The sequence below is a fragment of the Mobula hypostoma genome, chromosome 9 (genome assembly GCF_963921235.1).
Source record: "Mobula hypostoma chromosome 9, sMobHyp1.1, whole genome shotgun sequence".
Classification (NCBI taxonomy): domain Eukaryota; kingdom Metazoa; phylum Chordata; class Chondrichthyes; order Myliobatiformes; family Myliobatidae; genus Mobula; species Mobula hypostoma.
Window position 1 is genome coordinate 86,452,374 of NC_086105.1, and position 20,069 is coordinate 86,472,442.

General features: G+C 42.7%; 1 protein-coding gene across 7 annotated transcripts in view; it reads right to left on the reverse strand.

The window, feature by feature from the left end:
- e4f1 (E4F transcription factor 1) overlaps window positions 1–18,126 on the reverse strand; it is a 63,378-nt gene extending 45,252 nt beyond the window's left edge. For 5 of the 7 annotated variants that reach the window (XM_063058594.1, XM_063058597.1, XM_063058596.1 and 2 more), the window contains exons 1-6: window positions 18,034–18,126; window positions 10,669–10,826; window positions 9,917–10,007; window positions 5,489–5,703; window positions 2,511–2,631; window positions 1,521–1,694 (exon numbers count right to left, since the gene is read on the reverse strand). In XM_063058594.1, the coding sequence (XP_062914664.1) occupies window positions 1,521–1,694; window positions 2,511–2,631; window positions 5,489–5,703; window positions 9,917–10,007; window positions 10,669–10,826; window positions 18,034–18,100 (826 nt within the window). In that variant the 5' untranslated portion in view covers window positions 18,101–18,126. The remainder of the gene's footprint in view (window positions 1–1,520; window positions 1,695–2,510; window positions 2,632–5,488; window positions 5,704–9,916; window positions 10,008–10,668; window positions 10,827–18,033) is intronic. The other 2 variants (XM_063058595.1, XM_063058592.1) reach the window with 1 other exon arrangement.
- Window positions 18,127–20,069: the final 1,943 nt, after the last annotated feature.

Sequence of the window (20,069 nt, forward strand, 5' to 3'; positions counted from 1 at the left end):
AATGACTTTAACAGGTTCCTGCCAAACCTAGCTACTGCGCTCCACCCCTTGAACTCATTACCACAGATGGGGAAGAAATGGGCAGTGTGAGATGGCTTTCAAAAAGATAAAGGAAACTGTGATGTCAGACACTGTACTCACACATTATGATCCACATTGTCCAGTGAAGCTTGCCTGTGACTCCTCGCATTATGGTATAGGTGCAGTCATCTCACATCTTATGAGTGATGGAAGTGAACGCCCCATAGCCTTTGCATCATGTTCCCTTACCACTGCAGAGAAAAATTACGCACAGATTGACAGAGAAGTCTTGCATCTAGCCTGGGGTGAAAAATGTTTCAACCAGTATGAGCGTTTACCCTTGTTACTGATCATCAACCACTTGTGTCCATTTTCAATCCACAGAAGGATGCTCCACTAACAGCAGCAGAACGAATGTAGAGATCAGCTCTGTTTCTTGGAGGACTCAATTACAAGATCAAATTCAAGAGGTCGACTAATCATGGAAATGCTGATGGATTGTCCTGTTTACCCTTGGAAAAGGAAATACTTGAAAAATTTACAAAAGAGGACACGTCCCTTGGTGTATTCTCCCTAATACAAATCAAAATTCTCCCTATTACGACAAAGACGATGCAAAGAGAAACTAGAAAAGACCCTACACTGTCTCAGATCTATATGGCCACCCAAAATGGCTGGAATGTGCAGCAGAGATTCCAGTTGCCCCATTTTTACCAGTGGCGGAATGAACCCCCTTGAAGGGGTTGCCTTATGTGGAGATTGAGAGTTGTCGTACCATCCAAGCTGAGAGCTAAAGTATTGGAGGAGCTACATGCTGGTCATCCAGGTGTGGTCAAAATGCAAGCATTGGCTCAAAGCTTTGTCTGGTGGCCTGGGATAGATCAGCAGATCAAGCATCTTGCCATGTACTGTATGGGATGCCAACACATCCAGAGGAGAGGTGTTCAGAGCTGAAGGAATCACTTATTGCCATTCCAAAGTCAACTTCTACAACCACCATGGAAGAAACCCTAGAACCTCAGGTTGTTTGACAGCCACAAGTCTCAGCTGCCAAGCAGAGTGACCCCTCTTGTCAGGAAAGTCATTATCCCACAAGAGTATGAAATCCTCCACAGAGATTAAATGTTTCAGCCTGAAAGGGACAATTTAAAATTTACTATGCTGTGGATGTCTATACAGTAATTGTATACCATGTACATGGTTGAGATGTGTTCAATACTGAGTTGGAGTTTATAGCTAGAAGGGAGTAGTGTTGCGTATTTAATATTTCAGTAATATTTGAGTAATATTGTAAATATATTGCCTGATTAAGCTTTCTTTGTTTGCATATTTCATTACCGGTTGTATGTAAGAAGTACGTGAACAGCATATTTTATTTCAACCACGTCATATTGTGTGTGTCTCACGAAAGTAAAATGAAAATAAACACACTCATCCTGGGCTCCTGTGCTTTTCTTTCAATTAATTTTATGTTTTGGTGTTACAAAACATAACAATACCTTCCTGAGTTTCAGGTTTATTCACTGATTCATCTTGGTTGGTTGTTGAAATTAATTTCATCTGTTGGAACTTTACTTTCTCTGTACAAGGAGTGATGGCCTTCAGGTGGCGAGTGAGAGCTCCAGATTCCCGAAAACTCATCCCACACATCCGGCACTTATATGGACGTTCATCTGTGAGAAAAAAATGACAACAGTTTATATCTTCAGAGTATCTGCAAGTCCCAGCAATCGTTCGGACTCAAGTTCTCAAGACTCAACAACATTCTCTCCTTCCAAAGAATTTAATTGTTTTAAACCCACCTAAGAGGTAAATCTTGCAATATGACTTAGCCATGATCAGACTAACACTGCAGCAGTCAAATAAACCTCAGCTTTACAAAATTAAGCCTATTCAGGCTGTAAACTTCACCATGTCATGAGCCACTCTTAAATCACTTGGTCGTCAAAGGTTGAGGATATAAACAGACACAGAGATAAACGTAGAACAGAGAACAGTACAGGCCCTTTGGCCCACTATATTGGCCAACCTTTTAACCCACTCAAGATTCAAGATTGTCATTCTTCAATACATGAGTGTAAAGGAAAACAAAATGATTGTTACTCCAGTTCTCCAAGATCAATCTAAAGTCCTCCATTTTTCCACATAGTCCTCCATTTTTCTTTCATCAACGTGCAATATGGATGAAAAAAACACGCAACAGAGTATGAGAATATAGGGACACACAACAAAGATACACATCTTTTCAGGAGTTATTTAACTCCACAGTGTCATAGAACCCATCAATATTGGTAAGCATACAATAGGCAACTGTACAGGGCTACTGTTTAATTAACAGTAGCTAAAGTAACAGAACTTAATGCAAATACTAGAAAAGAAGTACAAAATTGTTGATAGTGGTGCAAAGAAAAGGGAACAATGTGCTCCCTACTTAATGAAATGCAAAGTTTGTTAGAGCCAGAACATTCACTTCACATGGCATTTCTCACCTGTGTGACGTCGGTTGTGTCTAACTAAAGATCCCTTGGTTCTGAAAGCCATTCCACATATCTTGCATTTGAAAGGCTTCTTGTCACTATGGGTAACCATGTGTGCCTTTAAGATGACAGCCTGCAAATACAACATCAGATCCTCTGAAAAGTTCAAGGCTGTTGTATTCAAGTTACATACACATATGCACATACCTTAAGCTTGAACTTCTGCACTGAAATTCAGACACAGCAGAAATTAAATCCCATTAACCTCACTAACACTGCACATCCACAAGCTTCTTAATTCACACACTGTAATAAAGCTCTTGAACTGGGTTCTGAGTTCCCTCCTCAGTTTTCGAGTTAACTGCCTGCAGAATACTTTCAGGGACACTCCTGGCTGCAGGGTTTCACAATTCTTATATGTACTGTAAATGGAGAACACATGTCTACTTTCTCTCAAAAAAAACATTTGCTTGGTCATTTTCAATTATCTTTCTACTACAATACCCCATTTTACATTTTACTAATGATTAATTTTATTACCATTTACCATCACACTCAAAGAATATTCTAAAGGCAGGATGATGCAACTTTGGCTGACAAAGGAAATCAAAGCCAACATAAAAGCAAAAGGGAAGGCATATAATAGAGAAAAATTTAGTGAGAAGTTAAAGGATTGGGACATTTTTAAAAACCAAGAGAAGGCAACTAAAAATTTCATGGGGGCAAGGAGGGAGGAAGATTAAACATGAAGGTAAGCTAGGCAATAATATTAAAAATGATACCAAAAGTTTTTTCAGATATACAAAGAGTAAAAGAGAGGTGAGATTAGATATAAGACTGCTGGAAAATGACAAGAAAGAACTGAATACGTATTTTGCATCAGTTTTCACTGTGCATAATGGAGAGTGCTCGATAAATGCATTCTGTACACATGTGCATTCACACATCAACACAAACATTGCCTTCTCATTCAGCTGTCATTGTGCTGAGTGTGCGCACTTCAACGTCTTCCCCTGGTATATTCTTATAATGGGTTGGCTTTATAGTGTTTTCCCACCATACACTTTAAATTAAAGATGTCCTGGTGCCTAAAAAAAATGGGGCTGATCACTCTCAATATCAGGGAGAGAGAGATCAAGCTACCAGGAGTTCACATTGCACATAGTATATAGCTTACAATTGTGTTTTCTGGTAGATATCTTTTTGTAAGTATTAGCAGTTTGCTTTTTTTTATTTTTACTCATTTTTTGTAAGTTTCATTTTGATGCACAGAATAAATACTCTTGCACAACAGTGCCAAGCAACTCCAGCCATTCTTTTCTTCGGTCAAAACCCAAGTATGTCATGCTATGGAAGACACGAGCAGTATGCCAGGATTTCGAGTGTCTAAGGGCAGAAGTGAACGCAATTGCTATTACTAGGGAGATGGTGCTTGGGAAATTGAAAGGTCTGAAGGTAAGTAAGTCATTTGGACTTGATGGACTCTACCCCAGGGTTCTAAAAGAAGTAGCTGAAGAGACCGTGGAGGCATTCGTAGTATCTTTCAAGAATCAATAATCCTCTGGCATGGTTCCAGAGGACTGCAAACGTCACTCCACTCTTCAAGTGAGGGAGGCAGAAGAGGTTCACCTGGCTTCAGTAGTTAGGAAGATGTTGGAGTAGATTGCTAAGGACGTGGTTTCGGGGGTACTTGGAAGCACGTGCCAAAATAGACCAAAGTCAGCACGGCTTCCTTCAGGAAAATTCTTGCCTGATAAATCTGTTGGAATTCTTTGAAGAAATAACAAGCAGGATAGACGAAGGGGAATCGGTGCATGTTGTGTACTTGGATTTTCAGAAATACTTTGACAAGGAGCTGCACATGAGGCTGCTAAACAAGGTAAGAGCCCATGGTATTACAAGAAAGATATTAGCATGGATAGAGCATTGACATGAGACAAAGAGTGGGAATAAGAAGATCCTTTTCAGATTGGCTGACAGTGACCAACTGTGTTCCAAAAGGGTCTGTGTTTGGACCGCTTCTTTTTACATTGTATGCCAATTATTGGAATGATAAAATTCATGGCTTTGCAGCTGATAAGAAGATAGGTGGAGGGGCAGGTAGTGTTGAGGAAGCAGACAGGCTGCAGAAGGGCTTAAACAGGTTAGGAGAATGGACAAAGAGGTGGCAGATGGAATACAGTGTCAGGAAGTGTACGGTCTTACACTTTGGCAGAAGTAAAAGCATAGACTATTTTCTAACAGGGAGAAAATTCAAAAATTCGAGGTGCAAAGGGATTTACACTCATGCAGGATTCCCTAAAGGTTAATTTACATGTTGAATCGGAGGTGGGGAAGTCAAATGCAATGTTAAGCACTTATTTCAAAAGGACTAGAATTTGAAAGCAAGGATGTAATGCTGAGGCTAAACAAGGCACTAGTGAAGCCTCACCTGGAGTATTGTGAACAGTTTTGGGCCCTTATTTAAGAAAGGATCTGCTGACACTGGAAAGGGTACAGAGGAGATTCATGTGAACGATTCTGGGAATGAAAGGATTATAATATGAGCAGTGATTGAAAGTTCTGGGCCTGTACTCATTGGAATTTAGAAGAATGAGGGGGGCTTTCATTGAAACATATCGAATGTTGAAAGGCTGAGATAGAGTGGATGCGCAGAGGACATTTCCTATGGTGGGGGAGTCGAGGACCAAAGGGCACAGCCTCAAAATACAGGGACATCCATTTAGAACAGAGATGAAGAGGAATTCCTTTAGTCAGAGGGTGATAAATCTGTAGATTTCGTTGCCACAGGCAGCTGTGGAGGCCAGGTCACTGAGTACATTTAAGGCACAGGTTGATAGGTTCTAGATTAGTCAGGGCATAAAAGGCTATAGGGAGAGCGTAGGAGAACAGGGTTAAGAAGGAAATGGATCGGCCATGATGAAATGGTGCAGCAGATTTGACGGGCCAAATGGCCTAATTCTGCTCCTATGTCTTACGATCAAACTGACCGTTTTAAAGGTCTTTTCACAGACTTGACACATGAAGCGTCCCTCGTCAGTCAGAACCATTTCATATCTCTTCTTTTCAGCCCCACCCTCTTCCAGGTTCTTCTGGCAGTTCTGACCATCAGTCACTTCACTGGTAAGCTGTTCTGTCTGTTGCAGTTGAGAGTATTCACAAAATTGTTCCTCTGAGATCTGACATGCCTTGTTGGCCCCAGCATCTGGAAATAGAATCACAACTTAGAATGCAAAATGCAGCATCACATTGACCTGAGGCTGATACAGCTGCCATTCTTGAAGAAGTATTACATTGATCTAGGACAAATGTTATTCTTTGAATACTGCCCAACTTAAAGTCCCAGTATAATCTTCCCACACTTTTACCTCAAAACTTTCTTAAATGAGAGGGTTGACCGGAAAAGAAAATTCACCATATATAAGTACTTTATATTTGCTGATTCAGAAAGAGCAACAAGAGGTGAGTTTTGCCTGAATAGTGTCACAGTACGAAGTTACACCTAATTAGCCAGACCAATCAAAAAGTGACTAATGAGTTGTGGGAGAGACTTTTGGGTTATTGGACTCTCTTCCAGGGAAGATTGGACCTGTACAGAAGAGATGGTTTGCACCTGAAATAGAGGGGTTTACTATCCAAGCGGGAGGGTTTGGATTGGTGGGGGGAGGGGGTTTAAACGAGAGATGCAGAGGGATAGGAACCAGAGTGATAGAACAAATAGTAGTTGTGGAGACAGATAATCTTCAGACCTCATACAAAGTCAGGAATCAAAAGACTGAGCATGGTGCAACTAATCAATTTCCCCCGGGATCAATAAAGTATGACTACGACTATGACTAATGTCCTGAGCTGCATATATTTCAATGCAAGGAGCATCAATGGAAACGCAAATGAGCTCAGGGCATGGATCAACATCTGGAATTATAATATTGTAGCCACTAGTTGAGACTTGGCTACAGGAGGGGCAGGACTGGCAGCTCAATACTCCAGAGTAGCACTGTTTTAGACACGACAGAGCAGGAGTGATTAAAGGGGGAGGAATGGCACTACTAGTCAGGGAAAATGTCACGGCAGCGCTCAAAGTCAGGACAGACTGGAGAACTCGTCTAGTGAGGCTTTATGGGTGGGACTGAGGAATACGAAAGGTATGACCACATTAATGGGGCTGTAATACAGACCACTCAACCGTCCAAAGGAATTAAAGGAATAAATTTGTACACAGAGATCATAGACAGTTGCAAGAAACATAGCTGGTTTTAACTTTCCACATGTTGATAGGACTTCCATACTATAAAAGGACTAGTTGGGATAGAGTTTGTCAAATGTGTTTCTTTAATCAGTACACACAGGTCCCAACGAGAAAATGTGTGATACTTGATTTACTATTAGAAAATGAGACAGGACAGGTGACAGAAGTTTATGTAGGGGAATTTGCATCTAGTGATCATAATTCCATTAGATCAAAGTAAATATAGAATAGGATAGGTCTGTTGAGATTCTAAATTGGAGAAAGGTCAATTTTGAAGGTATCAGAAAGGACTTGGCAAGTGTGGATTGGGACAGGTTGCGTTCTGGCAAGGAGTACTTGGTAAGTGGGAGGCCTTCAAAAGTGGAATTTTGGAGTACAAAGTTTGTATGTGCCAGTCGAAATATAACAAAGACAACAAGTTTTAGGGAACCTTGGTTTTCTAGAAATTTTGAAGCCCTGGTTAAGGGGGAAAAAAAAGGTGCATAGCAAGTATAGGCAGCTAGGACAAATGAGGTACTTATGGAGTACAAAAAATGCAAGAGAACACTTAAGAAGGAAATCAGGAGGGCTAAAAAAAAGGCGTAGAGCAAGTGAAATCAGCAATCGCCTCTGATCTGGGCCGACATTTATGTGCCAGGCAGCACCTAATTAATTAGCTTGTTTATTTTGGTTTTTTTCTTAAAGATGTGCTAGGTGTGTCCCAGCTACCGCTGCACCCCTGCATGCTTCACAGCCCGGAGGCTGGGGACCACTACCCTAGCAGACGAGATGAAGGAGAATCCTGAGGGATTCTACGGATATGTTAAGAGCAAAAGGATTACAAGGGACAAAATTGGTCCTCCGGAAGTTCAGAATCGTAATCTATGCATGGTGCCAAAAAGGATGGGGATCTGTATTTACTCGGGAGATGGACACAGATAGATGTAAGGCAAAGCATCAGTGAGGTCACAGACCCTTTACAGATTACAGAGGAGGTGTTTGCTGTCTTGAGGCAAAGTAGGGTGAATAGATCCCCAGGGACTGATAAGGTGTTCCCTCAGACCCTGTGGAAGGCAAATGTAGGAATTGCAGGGTTCCTAGCAGATATATTTAAAATCATCCTTAGCAACAGGTGGCATCCGTTAGTCTTGCAAGACCATGGATCTGCACCTGGAAAGTCTTCACTCTCCAGGTCGCAGGACTGGGCAAGGTTGTACGGAAGACCAGCAGTTGCCCATGCTGCAAGTCTCCCCTCTCCACGACACCAATGTTGTCCAAGGGAAGGGCATTAGGACCCATACAGCTTGGCACCCATGTCGTCGCAGAGCACTGTGTGATTAAGTGCCTTGCTCAAGGACACAGTACATTGCCTTGGCTGGGGTTCGAACTCACAACCTTCAGGTCGCTAGTCCAATGCCTTAACCACTTGGCCACGTGCCCAAGCAACAGGTGAGATACCAGAGTATTGAAGGATAGCTAATTTTGTTCCGCTGTTTAGGAAAGGCTCTAAAAATAAACCAGGAAATTATAGGCTGGTGAACCTGACATCAGTAGTGGGGAAGTTACTGAAAGGTATTCTAAGAGACCAGATATATGAGTATTTGGTTAGACAGGGACTGATTAATTAGGGATAGCCAGCAGGGATTTGTGCATGCTAGGTCATCTCTAAACAATCTTATAGACTTTATCGAGAAAGTTAGCAAGGAAGTTGATGAAGGCAAGGCAGTGGATGTCAACTACATGGACTCTAGTAAGCCTTTGACAAGGTCCCATATAGGAGTTTGGTCAAGAAGGTTCAGTCACTCGGCATTCAGGAAAAGGTAGTAAACTGGATTAGACATTGGCTTTGTGGGAGAAGCCAAAGACTGGTAGTAGATCTCTGACTGGAAGCCTGTGACTAGTGGAGTGCCACAGGGATCTTGTGCTGGGTCCATTGTTGTTTGTCATGTACATCATTGATCTGGATGATAATGTGGTAAACTGGATCAGCAGATTTGTGGATGACACCAAGATTTGGGGTGTAGTGACAGCAAGGAAGACTATCAGACCTTGCAGCAGGATCTGGACCAGCTGGAAAAATGGCCTGAAAATGGCAGACGAATTTAATTACGATAAGTGCGCAGTGTTGCACTTTGGTAGGACCAACCAGGTCAGGTCTTACATAGTGAGTGGTAGGGCACTGAGGAGTGCAGTAGAACAAAGGGATCTGGGAATATAGGCCCATAATTCAATAAAAGTGGTTATCACAGGTAGGTAGAGTCGTAAAGAAATCTTTAGGCACATTGGCCTTCATAAATCAAAATATTGAGATGGGATGGTGCGCTGAAGTTACATGAGACATTTGTGAGGCCTAATTTAGAGTACTGTGTGCAACTTTGGTCACCTACCCACAGGAAAGATGTAAATAAAGTTGAAAGAGTACAGAGAAAATTTAAAAGGATATTGCCAGAACTGGAGGATTTGAGTTATAAGGAAAAGTTGACTAGGTTAGGACTTTCTTTGAATAGGTTAGAAGATTAAGGGGAAATTTGACAGAGGCATACAAAATTATGAGAGGCATAGGGTAAATGCAGGCAGGCTTTTTCCACCGATGTTTGTGGCACTAAACTGGAAGTCATGGGTTAAGGATGAAAGGTGAAAAGGTTAAGGGGAACATGAGGGGAAATTTCTTCACTCAGAGGGTTACAGGAGTGTGGAATGAGCTGTCAGCATAAGTGCTGCATGCGAGCTTGATTTCAACATTTAAGGAAAGTCTGAATCGGTAGCATGGGCATGGGCAGCTATGGTCCAGGCACAAGTCAATGGGACTAGGTAGTTTAAATTGTTTGATGTGGACACATTACAAGAAGGGCTGAAGGGCCTGTTTCTGTGCTGTACTTTTCTATGATGAATGCATGTCATATCTCAGAGATGAGAGTCTGCAAATACTGGAATCGGAGCAAAGACATAAACTATTGGTGAAACTCAGTAGGTCGAGCAGAATCTGTGAAAGAAGCATCACTTTACCTCCATAGCTGACACTTGACAAGCTGAGTTCTTTCCTTTGCTGCACTTCATGCCTCATTTGGGAGTATCAAATGGCAGCAATGAGTGCTCAGAAAGATCAATGTTTTTAATTTCAAACTGGTATCCATTCACTTGACAAGGAAACAAATATATAGAGATTAATATTTTTCCAATGCTACCTCACCTGAATGTGATTTGCTGTTTGCTTCAGTTTGTGCAAGGGAAGCCACAACCAACTGTGTGAGAGTGATTGCCGAGTCCAAGGGCACAGACTCCTGAAAACACAGTGAAGAAGAGGATGAAAACCAGGCTCCAAGATGGCAAAGTCTGCTACAGTTAAACAAATGGTTTACTTTCAACTGGAAAGGTGGAAAACATAAATCTCTACTGTTAGATAATTCCCTTCTCAGGTACCCAAGGAGGGTAGTTAACCATTAAGCCTAGCCAAAAAGAAATAAAACTCTATCTTTTCAATTATTTACATTTGCAGAATTAAGAGAGACAGGGCAGGGGTGGTGGGAGAAATGAGAAGAAAAGGGGGATGGAGGATGGAGAAAGAAAGAATAAGAATAGAGAATGGGGTGATAGTTTTCAGTTGTGGTGGGTTCAGAAAATGGCGAGTTGGGATGAGACAGTGGGAAGAAGTGGTGAGATGAGGAGGTGGAAAAGGACTGACAAACAATAAGGAAAGAGGAGATCAAAAAGTTGTGAGAAGAATTTAAATGATTCTGGAATTACCACATCCTCTTACTGTTGCTACAATTAATGCATGAGGTGATGATAGGGAGGTCTTACGAAGGGAAGCCATTACAAGTAAAAGGAATGAAAAAAGTCAGAAAGGAGGTGCAAAATTATAGAGCAGAGTACACAGGAACGACCAAAATGCTAATTACAAAAGAAACTTGCGCCTAGGGTATCGATACATTAAGTACCAACTACCTCAAAAGCTGTTTGGTTGAGATGGAGATGCTTAGGACAACCTGTGGATGGAGCCTGGTTCCGCTGGCATACTTTCTGCAATTTGTGAGTAATGAACCCCTCCAAGCTGCAAAATTCTGCCTGACATCGGCCACATTTATGAACATCATGTTCTTCTGCAAGAAAGATCCCAGAGTTAACACAATGAATAAGCTCTAGCAATGCAAACATTACTTAACTCAAATCAATGTTTTCATGTCATTTTAAGACTTCCACTTGCAAAAGCACCAACATTCTGCTTTAGTAAATGAGTTGACAACTTGGAGGTCAGCTTCCAAATACATACATACAGTTGAGCGGTCAGCATCCTCGTTCTAGTTCAATCCTTCCACTTACCGACCTCCTGCTCTGGTTTCCAAGTCCATCACTTAAGTTTGAACCCTCCCAAGCAGCTTTAGTTCAGACACAACCCATCCCTTGTGCAAGTTCCACTTACCCTGGAAGAAAGCCCAACGATCCATAAATGAAGCCCTCCCTCCGGCACCAGCTCCTCAGCTACATAATGAACTGCACTACCATCCCATTTCTTACCTCACTAGCACATGGCATGAGTGGTAAATCTGACCCACCTAAAGTCATTAGTGCCAATGACCCTTGAGACAGAGCCGGTAAATGGCTTTCCCTGTGACAGTCAATAAGAACATACATCTGATGTGCCTTTTTTTGAAGATGATCACAATCACAACATCCAAGGTACTTTGACACATCTGCCTTTTCTCAAATTAGGACAATGACATGAGGTTTCATGACTGAAGTCATTTCTCAGCAGGGATATTGTCTGCTCCCAAGGCCCTGTTGCTCTTTAAATAAGCAAATAACCTTTTCAAGTTCTTGAGAATCAGGGCTGGCTGCAAAATTCGTTGTTGTTCAATTAAGTCAAAAACGCTGACACTGAGGTACAGTGAAGCTGAGTAGATCTCTGAAGTGTTCCTTCCAGCAGGTGCTGGCTGCCTCTCTTCTTGATAAGAACATTAGTTCTTGTAATTAATTGCTTTCCCCAAATAGCCTTTGAAAAGTCCACTGAACTGTCTATGGAAACAACAGGAATTCTGCAGATGCTGGAAATTCAAGCAACACACATCAAAGTTGCTGGTGAACACAGCAGGCCAGGCAGCATCTGTAGGAAGAGGCGCAGTCGACGTTTCAGGCCGAGACCCTTCGTCAGGACTAACTGAAGGAAGAACTGTCTATGGCCCAGGTTTCAGTGTCAAATCAGTCCTAATGGAAGATCTCAACCTGAAATGATGATTGCCACTGCTTTGTCTCCACAGAGGCATCATGAAATGCTGAGTTCTTCTAGCAGTTTTTTTTTGGTCCAAATTCTATCATCTGGCATCTCTTAAGTCTCTATCTGCAGCAGTATTGTGTTTACTGTTAATTTATTCCTGGATCTTATGTACATCCTCATCAGAATCTCAGTGGTGATGCAGGTTGCAACCTGAAACATCACAATTCCTTTTCACCTCACTGCAGAATCTGCTGAGTTCTTCCAGCAGATGGTTTGTTGCTCAACAAACTGATCCTGGTTCTGTTATGTAAAAAAAAGCTAAGAGCTTCCCCAAAGACCATGAGAGCTATTTTTCAGTTTGGGAACAGCAAAACTGATCCTCTTGCAGTAACATTTGTGTTGTTGCTTTTGATTTGCTTCAAAGTAACATAGAAACATAGAAAACATACAGCACAATACAGGCCCTTCGGCCCACAAAGCTGTGCCAAACATGTCCCTACCTCAGAATTACCTAGGCTTTACCCATAGTCCTCTATTTTTCTGAGCTCCATGTAGCCATCCAGGAGTCTCTTAAAAGATCCTATCGTTTCTGCCTCCATCACTGCCGCCTGCAGCCCATTCCACGCACTCACCACTCTCTGCGTAAAAAACTTACCCCTGACATCTCCTCTACATCACCTACTTCCAAGCACCTTAAACCTGTGTCCTCTCGAGCTAGCCATTTCAGCCCTGGGAAAAAGCTTCTGACTATCCACACGATCAATGCCTCTCATTATCTTATACACCTCTATCAGGTCGCCTCTCATCCTCCGTCGCTCCAAGGAGAAAAGGCCGAGTTCACTCAATCTATTCTCATAAAGCATGCTCCCCAATCCAGGCAACATCCTTGTAAATCTCCTCGTTCTATGGTTTCCACATTGAGGGTAAAGTTGTTGCCATGACACCATGCCATTACGCTATCTCCTTCCTGTCCTACTCATTGTTATTTGAGATCCAGTCCACGATGGTGGTCATTTGTGAACATATAGCTGGAGCAGCATCTGGTCACATAGGTGTGAGTACAGATAACAGAGAGCTGAGGACACAGCTTTGTGGAGGATGATCACTGCTGCCTATCCTTACTGATTGCAGTCTGTTGATCATGAAGTCAAGGATCTACTTGCAGAGCAGGGTGCTAAATCCTTGGTCTAGAAGCACCATGCTGGTTCTGGATTTCATTTTGGCATTCAACACAGTTGTCCCACAGACTTTGGTGAACAAACTCCTAAATACACCACTGTGCTGCAGAGTGTTAGACTTCCTAACCAAAAGATCTCACACAGCCAGGATGCACAACTGCTCCTCCCTCCCCAACATCCTCAGCATGGGTGCCTTTCCAGAGCTGTGTGCTGAGCCCACTGCTGTTTACTCTACTTACACATGACTGCATGGCCAAACACCTGAGTAATCACATTGTCAAGTTCACCAATGACATGACAGCAGTGGGACTTACCACCAACAACAATGTAACAGCCTACAGAGAGGAGATGGAAGAGCTTGAGGCCAGGAGCCGGGTAAATGACCTCTTCCTCAAAGTCAACAAGACAAAGGACATGGTTATCAACTTCAGGAGAACTCGCTTCACTCACACCCCTCTTTATAGTGGTGGCAAAGTAGTGGAAACTGCAAGCAGTTTCACATTCCTGGGGTGCACATTTCTCATGGACCCAAAGCACAACAGGGAATGCTCACCAACACCTCTGCTTTCTGAGGAGACTGAAGAGAGCTGGACCACACATATCAATACTGACATCCTTTTTCAGATTCTCAGTAGACAGCATCCTAGCCTGCTGCATCACTGCATGCTGTGGAAACTGCTGCAGTGGACAAGAAGGTTCGACAACAGGTAGTCAAACCTGCCCAATGCTTTGCACCAGTCTACAAGCCTTCAAGGACAGATATACAGAAAAGTGCTGGAAAAGGGCCAGTAACATCATGCAGGAGCCCACAACATCCACCTTTCCCATGCACCGTTTGTCCCACTCCCACAACATCCACACCAGGACCACCAGACTCAGAAACAGTTACTTTCTCCAAGCAAGGCTGATCAACACCTCCACCCCACCACCACTACTTTATCATTTCCTGCCAGTCACCTTATGAAGACACTCTGTGCCTAGCATCACTTTATAACATACAACTAAGCTGTGTATATATGCTAGCTTACGTATATTTATTGCATGTTTTATCATTGTCTTCTTTATCTCGTGTGTTTTTTGTACTGCAACTGATCTGGAGAAACAATTACTTAAACTTCCTTTACACTTGTGTCCTGAAAATGACATCTTGAATCTTGATCTAAGAGGAATAGTGTGTTATTCCTCTATTGCCTTGACCTATACACAAGTAGAAGGCCAGCCAGATGAACATATTTCCTGAAATGAAGTTGAGGTATGAAATGGTAGACATTCTTGATGATAGTGTAGCAATGGTTGAGTCCTCTGGCACTGCATATGATGTGGTGATGGGTCAAGCAGAGATTTCTTCAAGCTACCCTGACTGAAGCCTCTGAGACTGGAGATGTAGTATGGGGAGGACAAAGAAATGGCAGACAAACTCAATAAGTATATTGCATCTGTCTTCACTGTGGAAGACACTAGCAGTATGCCAGAAATTCAAGAGGGAACAGAAGTGAGTGAAAAAGGTAGCCGAAGAGATTGTGGAGGCATTAATAGTGATCTTTCAAGAATCACTAAATTCTGGAATGTTTTCAGAGGACTTGAAAATTGCAAATGTCACTCCCCTCTTTAAGACTGGAGGAAGACAAAACAGAGGAAACTATAGGCCAGTTAGCCTACGTCAGAGGCTGGGAAAGTGTTGCAGTCTATTATTAAGAATGAGGTTTTGGTGTACTTGGAGACCAATGATAAAATAAGTCAAGGTAACTCATATGAGGCTGCTTAACAAGATAAAATCTTATGGTGTTACAGGAAATATACTGGCATAGACAGAGGAATGGCTGACAGGCAGGAGGCAGCAAGTGGGAATAAAGAGGGCCTTTTCTGGTTGGCTGCCAGTGACTAGTGGTGTGCCTCAGCGGTCAGTGTTGGGACCGTTACTTTTCATATTGTTTGTCAGTGATTTAGATAATGGAATTGATGGCTTTGTGGCAAAGTTTGCAGATGATACAAGATACGTGGAGGGGTAGGTAGTGCTGAGGAAGCAATGGGATTGCAGAAGCACTTAGACAAATTGGAAGAATGGGCAAAAAAGTGGTAGATGGAATACAGTGTTGGGAAATGTGTGATAATGCATTTTGGTAAAAGGAACAATAGTGCAAACTATTACTAAATGGGGAGAAAATTCAAACATCAGAGGTGCAAAGAGAATTAAGAGTCCTCCTGCAAGACTCCCAGAAATTCACCAGCAGGATTTTGTGACATGTTTGATGCTCTGGGCCAAGTTTAAAAGAACAAGAGGAGATCTCATTGAAACCCATTGAATACTGAAAGGCCTAGATAGGGTGGATGTAGAAAGGATATTTCCAATAGCAGCAGAGTCTATGACCACAAGCCATAGCCTCAGCATAGAAGGACGTTCCTTTACAACAGAAAAAGAAGAAAGCCCTTAACTCTGAGTGGAGTCATCGGGATGCTGTCATGACGGCGGTTTTTTTTAGCAGGCTTTCTTATTTTTACGAGGCTGAGTTGCTAGCTCGATGCTCAACCCAGCACAATGGAAAGCGTGCAAGGGAGCCAGCTGGATTCCAACTCGGAAGCCTTCGCTCCAAAGTCCGGTGCTAATGCCACTACGCCACTAATGCCGGCCTTTACAACAGAGATGAGGAGGAATTTCTTTAGCAAGAGGGTGGTGGAATTCATTGCATAGACAGCTGTGGAGGCCAAGTCTTTGGGTATATTTAAAGTATAGGTTCTTCATTAGCAAGGGCATCAAATGTTATGGGAAGAAGGCAGGAAAATGGGGTTGAGAGAGATAATGAATAAGCCATGATGGAATGGTGGAGCAACCTATCTCTGCTCCTACGTCTTATCGTCCTATTTCAAGCCATAATACCCATGTCAGAGTACCGAAGTTCCTAAGCTAGAATGACATTTGGAGTGTCGGTGAGGGGTTCAGGAGAGTGAATTTGAAGCTGTCGATGTGAGATTTGGAGCCATACAGCATCGTTGGGTGTATTTAAGGAAGAGCTTGATAGGTTCTTGATTGGACCAAAGCTTACAGGGAGAAATGTGGGGAGTGGGGCTAAGGAGGGGGGAAAAAAAGGATCAGCCATGATTAAATAGCGGAGCAGACTCAGTTGGCCAAATGGGCTAATTCTGCTTCTATGTCTTATGGTCTAATGGAAATAGCTCCTTTCACCCACAAAGCCCACACCAACCATCAAGCATCACTTTATACAAATTCTAAATGATCCAAAGTTATCTCCCCAGATTCTCATTAATTCCCTCCAGGTTCTATCACCTACCTAAAAGTATGACTAAACATTAGGGCCAATTAACTGATCAATCAACCTTTCAGGGCAGGAGGAAATTGGACAGAAAATCCAAGCAATCACAAGGAGAATATTCAAACCACAAACAGCACACCACATCAAGGAATAATTAAATAATAAAAAATTTGTTTGAGGAGCTCTTCAAATGAAGTGAAAGCAGAACAGACAGATGTTTAGATTTAGAGACCTGCAGAATATAATGCCTTAGTAGCTGAAGTCACAGTCAGTGAACACAGTTGGTAGGCTGTAATCTAGCAGTTGTAAGACTGGAAAAAGTTACAGAAGGAGTATGTGGTAAGGCCACTGAAGGACACAAAAAAGGTGAAATTTAAGTTCAAGACATTGATCTGCTGCATTTATGTCTTGTTTTGGCCTTATCCATTAATCAATGAATGAAAATATGCACGTTTAATGAAAGAAGTAGACTAAAGTTTTGCACATCATGTCCTTTCAGACTAGTTGGGCCGTCGCTAATGTTGATTTAGTAGATGTTTTATTTCAATAAGCTTGCATTTACATTTGTGCTATATTACAAAAGCACTTCATAATTAATTATCTAATAGAATGGTCAAAATGTTGGCGGCTATAATTCCTGACCCTTCAAATGATCTCTAAGACTCCATTACATTCGTTCACACTTTGCTATAAAAGAATCCCCAATAATGGATCACTCTACTAGAATATCTTGACATTTCTAAATTAAGCAGGTAGCCAAGACTGAAAATATTGCAAAATTAATGCCAAGACAAAGGCAAAATTTACATTAAAAGAGATTTGAACACACTTTCTTTGTCTTAAAGTGTTTCATCCTTCTTAAGCATTTCTGAAATGGCAATCAGCATTGTGGCTGCAGCAAATTCTGGTCCCCTTCATAACCAGAAAGAGCAGTTGTGAGGGGGAAATAATGATGGGCATGCAGTGGCCTACTAGAGGGACTGGAAACGGGAGACCTAAGGTGGTAAGAGATCACTCCAAGGAAAGAACAGCTCCCTCTCTGTCCCTCTCCCAGTGAAGGATGTTGTCTCCAGAAACGGAATCAAGCAGCTGGATGCAAGTTGGAGCTGAGCAGAGGTGGGAATGGGACAATCGCAGCGCATAGGACTGACCCCGGTGGAGAGATGACTATAGCTGAGGCCAGCCTGAGGGGAAAGGGGAAGCAGGTAAAATCAATTGATGCCCGACAATGATAATCAAGAAGTGCAGGGTGGCATGCGATCCCATGGGTATCGAGGGACTGGAGGTGGCTGACCAGTAGGAAAGATGGGGATCCAGTGAGTGGAGCCGCTGATCCCAGGGGAGGAGGTGGGGTAACAGAAGCAGTAGTGAGTGGGAGACGTTATTAATGGGGATGTGGCGGCAAGTCCCCTCCCCCGACCCTAAAGGGACAGCGTGTGGGGTGAAGCACAGAATATCCTCATTGGAGAAGACGGGAGCCGGAATCCTGCTGCAACCACTGAGGCAATCCCACATAAACCGGCCTCTCCTCACCCCGAGCCCGATAGCGTGGAAACCCAACCCTGGCCTTGACCCTTCCAGACCGGGTGTCTCTTTAACAGCCGGGGCCTATGGTCTCCACCGGCACAAAGCCGCGGAGTGGCGTTACCTTCCTCCCCACCGCCACCGCTCAGGCCCGCCGCTCGCTGCCCGTCTGCCGTATTCTCAGAATTCATCAGGACTTCCTCTCACTTGTCGCAAGGAACACAAAATGGCGGATTTACGACCTGCCGCCAAAGGTGGAGCCAGCCGAGAGGCCAGCGTGCCGTACTGCGGCTGCTCTGCGCCGGGAGAGCTGGGAGTTGTAGTTTGTAAGCCTTGGCACCCCAGCGCAATGTTAGGGATGAAATTTTATGTATGCAACGCCGAAAATTATTCGTAAATATTTTCTATAATTGGAGTGCTACCAATCACAGAAGTGTTTATGTTAAATACAGGATTCATTTTTAGGTGTACATTATTCCCTAACTACCTTTTTCAAGAAAAAATTGGGAGTTGATGTACACTATAAATACGTGTGTGAAAGGTAAGAAATATACCGTAAGAGACAGAAAAATTTCTAAGGCAGGAAAAAAAATCAATGTACATCCTACCTGCAGGTGAATTACACAAAATGCACAATACTTTTTAGATTTTGGTCCTAGTTGAATTTTGAAAATAATAACTTTTTTATCTTGAACGTCAATACCTCCAATGGAAAATAAAATCCATTGAAAGTACAGTGGATTCCAGTTTATTGGGCCATTGGTTGATCAGGGCAGCTGCTTATTTGGGATAACTCTGAAGGAACAAAAACTAATCCAGAAACTAGCTGGGATTCCCTTTGTTTATTTGGGATTCTATGCTGCTCAATTGGGACAGGAGACTAATGCCGAGCAGACTCTAACCAGATTCAGATGCATGCTCTCATATGGCCACTGAATACTACTATGCTTAGAGCGAGCAGTTTTTAAATAGTATCAGTTGTGTGTGCTTGTGTTCAAAAAGCAGTATTTTTTGGCACTGAAATTTGGCAACAGGTAAGCAGTAAATCAATTCAGAACAGTTTTGCTCACTGCAGTTTCATACATTTAGACTTGGAGATGCAAAAAATGGCCAGGTGTGAAAATTAAACAACTTCACTATTTCAACAAGTTAGGGACTATGAAGAATTTAAAGGTATCAACAATCATCTTGAATGTTACAATGAAAATAAAAATTTGAGGAATGCAATGGTGAAAAGCATTGTATAAAGGTAGTCTATTAACTCCACTAGGTGTCTGCACTGATTTTGTTCATTAACAGTCAATCAAAAGAATGCAGCAGATGAATTCCTCCATCAATAACAAATTGGGAATTAATACACAGTTTTATAGTACTGCAGTAGTATTGATAGTGTTCAAATTTGTTCTGTTTTTCATTTAAATACATTTTTTTTATTATTCATTTACGGGATGTGGGCATCGCCAGCTAAGCTGGCATTTATTGCCCATCCCTAGTTGCCTTTGAGAAGGTGGTGATGAGCTGCCTTCTTGAATCGCTGCAGTCCCTGAGGTGTAGGTACACCCACTGTGCTGTTAGGGAGGGAATTCCATGATTTTGACCCAGTGACAATGAAGGAACAGCGATATATTTCCAAGTCAGGATGGTGAGTGACTTGGAGGGGCATTTCCAAGTGGTGGTGTTCCCAATTATCTGCTGTCCTCATCCTTCTAGTGGTCATGGGTCTGGAAGCTGCTGCCTTGGAGAAAATAACTGTTGCTGAGTCTGGTGGTGCTGGCGTGGATGTTGTGGGAGTGGGACAAACGGTGCATGGGAAAGGTGGGTGGGATCCGCTGCAACTGATCGTTGATGGTAGTGGGATTGGATGCTTGTGAAAGCTGTACCAATCAAGTGGGCTGCCTTGTACTGCATGATGTCAAGCTTCTTGAGTGTTGATGGAGCTGCCCTCATCCAGGCGAGTGTCGAGTGGCATTACACTCCTCACCTGAGACTTGTAGATGGTGGACAGGCTTTGGGGAGTCAGGAGGTGAGTTACAGACTGCAGGATTCCTAGCCTTTCACCTCCTCTGGTAGCCACGGTGTTTATATGGCAAGACCAGTTCAATTTCCTGCCAATGGTAACCCCCAAGATGTTGATAGTAGGGGATTCAGTGATGGTGATGC